The sequence below is a fragment of the Apium graveolens genome, chromosome 11 (assembly GCF_009905375.1).
Source record: "Apium graveolens cultivar Ventura chromosome 11, ASM990537v1, whole genome shotgun sequence".
In the NCBI taxonomy this organism is placed as follows: Eukaryota; Viridiplantae; Streptophyta; class Magnoliopsida; order Apiales; family Apiaceae; genus Apium; species Apium graveolens.
This window is the reverse complement of record NC_133657.1, coordinates 76184724-76194189: the sequence shown is the minus strand read 5'-3', so window position 1 is coordinate 76194189 and position 9466 is coordinate 76184724. Positions and strand designations below refer to the sequence as shown.

The 9466-nt window shown below is 32.9% G+C and overlaps 1 protein-coding gene across 3 annotated transcripts; it reads left to right on the top strand.

Moving 5' to 3' along the window:
- The first annotated feature begins 3301 nt into the window (after positions 1–3301).
- Positions 3302–6403, top strand: LOC141698590 (TIP41-like protein). 3 transcript variants are annotated; one of them, XM_074503313.1, is made up of 7 exons: positions 3302–3733; positions 4242–4354; positions 4475–4534; positions 4635–4676; positions 5021–5043; positions 5171–5308; positions 6195–6403. In XM_074503313.1, exons 1-4 carry the CDS (start codon positions 3673–3675, stop codon positions 4674–4676), a joined length of 276 nt encoding a protein of 91 aa, XP_074359414.1. In that variant the 5' UTR covers positions 3302–3672; the 3' UTR covers positions 5021–5043; positions 5171–5308; positions 6195–6403. The 3 variants fall into 3 exon arrangements, with proteins under 3 accessions (XP_074359414.1, XP_074359413.1, XP_074359415.1); XM_074503312.1 differs by having other exon boundaries at positions 4995–5043; XM_074503314.1 differs by lacking the exon at positions 5021–5043.
- The last annotated feature ends 3063 nt before the right edge of the window (positions 6404–9466 follow it).

The window sequence follows — 9466 nt, the reverse complement described above, 5'->3', positions numbered from 1 at the left end:
GAGAAAGCATATGAAGATGCATCTTTACCTTCCAATGATGGTAATTATCTTTATCTAGAAAAGGAATCTTGACTCCAACATCCTTCTTGTTCATCTTGCTGAATTATTTTGATCTTTAAACTCTTTGTAGATTAAGAGCTCGCTCTAATACCAATTTTTAGTCCCTTAACAATATAGCAAGAATTACAGAAGGGGGGTTGAATGGAATTCTTGAACCTTTTTCTTAAAATAAAAATGTTCAAACTCGAATACAAATATGAGTGTTTTGATTAGCACAATGCGGAATAAAAACTTACGTGAATCAAAACATAAGTATTTAAAAACAAGAGTCTTTAAAAACTTTCTGGTGGATTTAAACAATTCCACCAGAGATATATATTATATCGAGAGAACTCTGTGTGCAAGAATGCTCACAGCTGCTTACAAATTTGAAGTACTGAGAATACAGAGAAATGCTAATAATTCTGCTTACAAATGTTTCTCACTTTTTGTATCTCGGATCTCTGTTTCTATTTGCTACTTCTTGGTTTATATATATTACCAAGATTACAAAGTCAAAAGATAGAATTATTATAAAAACTATCAGTTCTAATGCTTTGTTACTTTGTTCTCTATTACCCAGTTAATAGGTTTCCTCATTCCATTTGCATACATCCCAACGCATGTGACCAGTTGTCACTGTCAACTAATGTTTGAATTCTTTATCCGTTGGATACATGATCATCCGTCGACTTTATGATCATCCATTGATGGCTTCATTGATCATTCGTCGACTGCTATATTAAACATCCGTTGATAGCCATTTGATCATCCGTCGATGGCTTTGTTAATCATCCGTCGGTAGCTATTTTGGCACTTGACTTCATTTCACTTATGCAGAATTACAAGACATCATTTATGTACAATTTAATCAACATATTCTGCATATCTAGTTAAAGTCAACATGACTTATATGCTACTACAGAATCTATACAAAGGTGTATGCAGAAATGTGCTACAGACTCATTATTACATAAGCTACTCACTCGATGGATAATAAGTCATCATCCGTCGGGACTATTATGAGTTATCCGTCGGGACTATAATTCGTATCCGTCGAGTGCTACATTATTTCACTAAGTAAAATCTACTTAGGTGTTTTGTTTATGAAATCATCAAGTACACAACATATGCACAACATTACTATTTATAGCATGTTCTCTTATAAAAAGGTACCTTACATCAATGTGCTTTATTCTAGAATGATTAACTGGATTAGCCACAATAGAGATATCACTAGTATTGTCACACATAATTGGAATTTTGTGTAACACTAGGCCATAGTCCATTAGCTGATTTCTAATCCAAAGCACTTGAGCAGAGTAACTTCCAGTAGCTATGCATTCAGCCTCAGCTGTGGAAGTTGACACAGATTGTTGTTTCTTGCTATACTAGGATACAAGTCTTTATCCAAGAAGCTGACAGCTTCCACTAGTACTTTTTCTGTCAGCCCTGCATCCAGCAAAATCTGCATCTTTGTATCCAACAGCTTCAAAACCATTTCCCTTATGATACCATAATCCCAAGTTTGGAGTCCCCTTCAAGTATCTGAAAATTCTCTTCACAACCATCAAACACTACACCATATATAGCCTATCGCAACGCCCCCCCCCCTTAAAGAATGTTACCCAATATGTTACCCTAGATATGGTACTAATGAGCTAATTTAACATGATATTTTTTGTGTTACCATAGCCAAAAACGCGGTGTTGCATTAGGTAAAAAGTGTTGCAGTTTGTAACATTCTTGTCAAAATGTTATCTTAGAGTATTAAAATATAAATATAATATTTATAAAATTAAATATTAATTTAAATTCATTTTCAAGGATCTAAGGTGATACATAAATTTAAATTTAATAAATGAGATACAAATTTGGCAATAATTAATTTGACGGACTTCCATCAAATATATGTTGTCCGTAATATATACCTTAGAGTGAAAGATAAATATAGTATTTTTTTAAAATTAAATGTGAATCTTACAATAATTTAAATTGATGATAATATTTTACTGAACAAAATTTATAAAATTAAAGATAGAAATTTGAAAGTAATAAATTTAAAAAACTTAAACTAAGAATTTGTAAAAATAATAAATTACTTAGAAATTATTCTTTCTAAAATAAATAATTACTTTTTATTATAATAATAAATCATAAATAAATTATAAATATTGCACTAAGAGGGGGAACTTTTGGGCCAGAGCGGGCAAATTTTGACAGGAAGCCGCCCAAAATTTCTATCTAACTTCAAATTTTCCATATAATTTTATCCCACAATTTTCTACAGCTAATCTCTGGTGGCTACTCTTTCTCCGATTTACTCTTTCTCATTCTCTGCCACCACTTTTAATATCTAGTTAACAATTTCTGTTTCCGACTTATGTGGCTCAATTGATTTGCTCAATCTCAATCAGTTTTCATTTGAGGGGTCGATAGTTTGATTCTTTAGATTTGGATTTTGATTCTTCATTTTATTTATGTTCTCTTAAACATCGTCATCTCTCTCTCCCTCTCTCTCACTCTCTCTTAATTTCAGTTGTTCTTCAAATTAGGGCTAAATCGATTTAGGTTTTTTTTATTTTAGGGCTTCATTTTTTTATGTTTATGTTTTGTTGTGGTTATTATGATTGTGACTTGTGAGGAGGGTACGAGTTTAAGGGAGTAAACAAGATGTTCAGCATATGTTAATATACTCGGTATTAATGTGTGTTTAATTTGAGTTGGTTTGATGTGGATTTTTAATTTTACGGAACTTGTAGAAGCGGAGTTGATGAAGAAAAGATTCACTAAGATTCTTCTTGGAGAAGATATGTCAGGAGGGGGTAAAGGTGTTTGTCCTGCTCTTGCAATTTCAAATGCCATAACCAATCTCCCTGGTTAGTGCACGTTTAACCTATCTTTCTTTTTTGGTGTTTTAGTGTGATTGTTTTTTAATTTATATTTGTATGTTTTTTATGCTTTGTATTCTGAAACCCTGATAATGCTTCTCTAATATTTTTGCGCTATCCTCAAAGTACCATGGTTTGTATTTTTAGCTTTCCAATTTTGGAGTACTTTATTAGCATTACCGGCGCTGATGTTAAATGATTAGCAGAGGGATACAATCTCTAATGAAAGCATTATTGCTAATATTCAAGGTAGCCCTTTTCGATTATGTAAATATGTTAGAATTTTTTAGTTTGTTTTGCTTGTTTTTTTTTCTTAAAAAAGTGAATGTGAAGTGATTTGTTTTTCAAAAAAATTTTGGGTTTTTGTTTAGTTGTTGAATACTTAACCATGTTCCAAGATTCTCAAAATGTTTGGACAATTCAAGGCTTAGCTGGGTTAAGGATGAGTAAATGATTTAAAAATGTGTTCTTTTGAGTTTTAATTTTAAAGGGGACTTTGGTTAGGCTAAATATTGGAAGGAGTAGTTAAAATTTCTTGTTTAAAGGTAGGACTTGATGTAGGCTTTAGTGCTTAAGTTATGAAGTTATAATTTTATTAAGCTTTTTGGTCTTTTTTGTAGATGCTTTATATTCTGGAACCCTGATAATGCATCTCTAATATTTTTACGCTATCCTCAAAGTAGCATGGTTTGTATTACTAGCTTTCCAATTTTGGAGTACTTTATTAGCATTACCGTAGCTGATGTTAAATGATCAGCAGAGGGATACAATCTCTGATGAAGGCATTACTGCTAATATCCAAGGTAGCCATTTTCGATTATATAAATATGTCAGAATTTTTTAGTTTGTTTTGCTTGTTTTTTTTTTTGAAAAAAATGAATATGAAGTGATTTGTTTTTCAAGAAAATTTTGGGTTTTTGTTTAGTTGTTGAATAGTTAACCATGTTCCAAGATTCTTAAAATGTTTGGACAATTCAAGGCTTAGCTGGGTTAAAGATGAGTAAATGATTTAAAAATGTGTTCTTTTGAGTTTTAATTTTAAAGGGGACTTTTGTTAGGCTAAAGATTGGAAGGAGTAGCTAAAATTTCTTGTTTACAGGTAGGACTTGATGTAGGCTTTAGTGCTTAAGTTATGAACTTATAATTTTATTAAGCTTTTTGATCTTTTTTGTAGCTGCTTTATGTTCTGGAACCCTGATAATGCTTCTCTAATATTTTTGCGCTATCCTCAAAATAGCATGGTTTGTATTACTAGCTTTCCAATTTTGGAGTACTTTATTAGCATTACTGACGCTGATGTTAAATGATCAGCAGAGGGATACAATCTCGATGAAGGCATCTGCAAGCTTCGTTGGGAGGACTGTGAAGAACAAATTGATTTGACTGCACTTGTATCAAAAGAGCCCATTCTCTTCTATGATGAGGTTTATATTTTTGAAAACATATAATACTTGGGAGGAGGTGGAGAACAAAAATTGTTACCTCTACTAGGATTGCTTGATATATTTTTCTTTGTGGTGAACTAAGCTGTTGTACTTCAATAGGTGATTTTCTACGAAGATGAATTGGCTGATAGTGGAGTATTGCTTTTAACAGTAAAAGTGGTAAGCTTGAATCTTTTTAATGGTTCTACTGTAAGAACATCATTATCTTTTGTATATGTATATCGACTGCGGAGGACTGAACACATTTGTGATTTTACAGAGAGTGATGCCAAGCTGTTGGTTCCTTCTTTTACTTTTTTAGGTTAGTATATTTGCCATTATATATTCATATGAAATTCTTTTGTTAGTATGTGCAAGTTAGATGCCTGAATTTTTGCTAAAGAGGCTCAACAACCTACTATCAAACATGAAATGGCTTGGCATGTATGTGTTCACGACACAGATGCATTATTTAAAAAACCAATAATGTACTGTAAACTAAATGTGGTTTTGTACTTTACATTACTATATTGCTGCTAGTAGCTGATGCTTTATTTTCACAGCTTATAGTTGATGGTGTGCTTCTGCGTTTAAGATACACATTTGTTTTTTAATTTATATGTTTACTTATTCACAAAAGTGACCCTGAATTCTGGCATGGAGCAGTTCTTGTTGCGCCAATATGTAAGGTGGGATTTGTATTACATTTTTCTTGTTACTGTTATTTAATAATACAATTATTTAGAGTGTACCACATTACCTGTGGCTCTTGTCATGTTAATTGAATAACATATAAAGTATCAATTTTTTCCTCAGATATCTGAGAAGGTGAAACCACATCCAGTGCTTATAAGCATGTTAACAACTGTCGAAGATATTATTCCCAAGTGGAAAATAGTTCCCACAAAGGACGTTATTGAAATTTCTTTTAAGGACCCTGCTAAGCGAGAAGAGGTAAAGATTTTTATAATTGATTAACAACTTTATGAAATACAATAACTACATAGTAGCTTTATACAAACAGGCTCTCTCTTTTTAAATTGTGCAGATATGTGGTAATAGACTAATTTACCAAGACAAACCTCGACTGAAAATAGCTCTAGAAATGCTCCGAACTAGCATGAACCTCGAGGATAGCTTAATTGAGGTCCTTGTTTACTCAATTTTCTGTTGATGTTGGATTCAAATTATAAGCTAATTATAAGTCAGAAATACATTATTATTTACACAATAAAGCATTTAGGAATAAATGGGACTCGAAGATACCATGCAATTATTTTATCATTAAATGATACAACCATATCTGCTCTAGAAGTAGTTTGAAGATTTTACTTAAATGGATGAATATGATCTCTAGTAGAAACCAAGCAGTACTTCGCTAGAGTCTAAATTCTACTGAGTTTATTATATGAAGATAAGTTTAGGGGCCTACACTGTCAAACATGGGATTTGCTTCAGGATGATAGTCTTTCTGTGACTTAAATTTATGTCCTTCCACAGTCCATAATGGTAGATATATATCTATTTTGAGCTTAATAATCAACCTACTGGTCAAACTCTACCAAAATTATATGAATGTTCTTTGACTGAATTCTAAATTTGCAGATTACGTTTGTAAATTGATAACTATTTTCAGTACACATGATCACACAGTCTATATATAAATCTTGTGTAATTTTGTTTGTAAATTAGTTGGTTTAATTAGTCATGTTTACTGTTATTTTTGAGGTTGTAAACTTGAGATGGTTGTAGTTGGTAAATCAATTGGTTTAATTAGTTATGTTTACTGTTATTTGCTGGTTCGATTTCTTTCTTGCAAATAACTTAGTTAATATTTCAGGGAAAAAAGAAGACTTACAAGAGAAAGCTTCATGTGTATAAAAAGGGAAATGCCCGGATGGTGGAGTCGAGGAGAAAGTGAAGCAAATTTAAGCATTAGCTTCTAGTAGTACTTTTTAAAATTTATAATCTTTGGCTGTTGTTAAGTAAAAAATGTGAACTAGTTTATAGTTAGTTTAGACGTTTAATTTGGTTGTATATATGGATGTTTAATGTTTGGGTTGGATGCATTATTTTGCAGTTATGAAATTGTATAATTGGGATTCTTCAGTATACAGAATAAGCATTTCAATTTGTTTGTGCTAAAGTGTTACAACAGCCTCCTAAATTGTTACCATATTATGTTTAAAATGTTTAATTAGGCTAGTTAAAATATTACAACAGCTTCTCAAATTGTTACATTAGGTTCTATGGGCCCACTTGCCACGTCATCAAGACAACTCAACACTGGGCCCCACACCTTCCATGTTAGCTAGTGGGTCCCACCGTGGGGCCCACTTTTTAAAAACATTTTAAAATTCTAAGGTAACATAAAAAACAAGTTACAACTGATCTCTCTTTCTGTTGCATTAGCAAGCTAAGGCAACATATAAACAAGTTATAACATGATGTTGCCTTAGGCACCAAAGATGTTACCTTAGACCCCAAAGGCAACATGGAAAAACGTATCTTTAAGAAAATGTTACCTTAGCTTAAAAGTGGGGCAAGGGCAACATATTTACCCCCTAATGCAACGTTTTTTTGGTGTTACAGTAGGCATTTTATGGTGTAGTAAAATGTGATTCTTTTGGATTGGCTTAAAATCTTGCACACAGACATGTTGCAAACATGATGTCTGGTCTACTTGTAGTTAAGTAAAGCAAAAATCCAATCATTCCTCTAAAGCTTGAGATATCTACACTCTTGCCCTTTTTATCTTCATCCAAATTTGTGTCGTAGACATAGGTGTAGATGCAGGTGAACAATCAACCATACCAAACTTTTTTAATAAATCTTTGACATACTTAGTTTGGCTGATGAAGACTCCATCACTTCTTTGGCTGAATTGAAGTCCAAGAAAGTAACTTAATTCCCCCATCATACTCATTTTATATTCACTCTACATAAGCTTGGAGAATCTTTGACAAAGCTTTTTATTAGTAGAACCAAAGATAATATCATCCACATAGATTTGAACTAGGATCATATCATCACCATATTTCTTGTAGAAGAGTGTCTTGTCAATAGTACCTCTAGTGAATCCATGTTTAATCAAAAATTCTTACAGTGTGTCATACCAAGCTGTTAGTCGCTAAACACACGCTAATAATACACGCAAGTATACGAGTTCGTAAGTAGTATAGAATCTTTTCTAGTTCGTTCCCACAGAGGCTGGCTTTGGTTAACTAATTAATTCATGTACTTAAGCAACAATGTATGGTTATTATTCAATGCTAAGATGATAACAAATTGAGGTTGTTTATAACTAAGAATTAAACTAACAATTATAACTAAGATAATAAGATTGACTGAATTAATATCTATGACAAACATGGGATTCTAACTTCATTAAATACTTCATTCAATTGCCTTATTATTCTTATCCTTAGCATGCAATGATGATGACACTAATCAGATAACACGAAACTGATAAACGCCAACTTTCGTTGCACGAGTACTATACTACCAGACATCCACAAAAGAGATAGAAGCAAATTAGCCAGAATAAGCATGACCAATACTAGGTTATCATACAATCACCACATACTAAGGCATCGAAACAAATTAACTAAAGAAATCCATAAATAAATCCTCCAGAACCCCACGATAACGATTAGCCCATAATCGGACTCATCATCAATGTGCGTTCCGATGAAAGCATGGTATAATAAACTTAGTCTTTATAACGAATAAATAAAACCAAGTACGAAACAAGGGTAAGGTTCACAAGTAAGAAAACTAGCATCCAAGTTACAACTTAAAACAAAGATTCACAAGTAAAAACAAGATCTTCTTCATCTTCATTGAATCGTGCTAACACGGTCTTCTTACGGCTCTCCTTGATATGTCTCTGGCTTGATATCTTATTAAAAATGACTTAAAGTTATTTATATAGCAGCCCTGATCAGCAGAGAAGTCCAGAAATCAGTCTTCTATTCAAAACAGGATTCTTGAAGCCCGACCTGGCACGGCCGCGTGCTTGATCAGCGCGGGCGCGCTGGGCTTCTGCCAAAATTTTGACTTCTTTTTTTTTCTTGCAGATTTGAGCCGGTCTTCGTGAGCTTTATTCCTTAGACACCGACCTAACACCATGTTAGCATCAAATAAATGCTAATTCACCTGATTCTCAGCTTAATGCATGAAATGCAAAAACACTAAAAAACACATTAAAACACCAATAACTTGAGTACAATTACACCAATTCAAAGCTTTACGGAGCGTAATAAAGTGTCATAAATGCCACTCAATATACCCCCAAACTTGAATCGATGCTTGTCCTCAAACATAAACAGGCTCGAAGAACAAGAAATGAAAATGCATGAATGCAACTAAATGAATACAACGATCCCCATAGAATAACTAAACCAATCAACAAGCAACACCTCAGCAAATGCAGTTATTCACATAAAAGATCAATCAAATCTCACAAATCAACCTACAAACCAGAGACGTGTGTGTGTGCAACTGCTTACAGATATACTATCGCAACTAGATCAACAATCATGACTCACTACTTATCAAAACAATCGCAAGCTTATAAATAGAATAAAAGCTAGACTCAAAATAATTTATAACACTTCAATTCTTATATCGAAGTTTAACCTGGATTCACGCTTTTATTCACAATAAAACAACAAAAGTATGCTTATTTGATCGTACATTGAGTGAGGTCCACAAAAGAATTATACAATAGTACCCATGTAGCGAGCGTTAGGTTAGCGGATCCCAGACTATAAAAACCTTAGGTCACTAGGCACAAAGTCCCCTAAGAACTTAATTACTCGAGTACCAAAGAGCCCACTCGTGATCAATTATACATAACACTTATTCTCTTTTTTTTTCTATTTTTTCTAATTTCTGAACGAGTGTGTTTCACTCCATCTCGCTCAACCCTAGACTACTCATATAAATATGAGCTGGCTACTAGCCATTTGACACCTAGCCACACAACTAGCAATAAAATCCAATTTTCTCCAATTTTTAAAAATCCATGTCTTTTATTATTAAGGGAATATCCAAAATTCTAAATATAAACAAGTGATTAAACCTCAACAAACAAATAAACCATGATCA

What these genes read in the sequence shown, in the direction of transcription:
- LOC141698590 (XM_074503314.1), top strand. Translation starts at nt 3,673, where the DNA reads ATGTTAAATGATCAGCAGAGGGATACAATCTCTGATGAAGGCATTACT. An exon ending in CATTACTGCTAATATCCAAG is followed by an intron (nt 3,734 to 4,241) that starts GTAGCCATTTTC and finishes TTAAATGATCAG; the next exon opens with CAGAGGGATACAATCTCGAT. An exon ending in TGCTTTTAACAGTAAAAGTG is followed by an intron (nt 4,535 to 4,634) that starts GTAAGCTTGAAT and finishes GTGATTTTACAG; the next exon opens with AGAGTGATGCCAAGCTGTTG.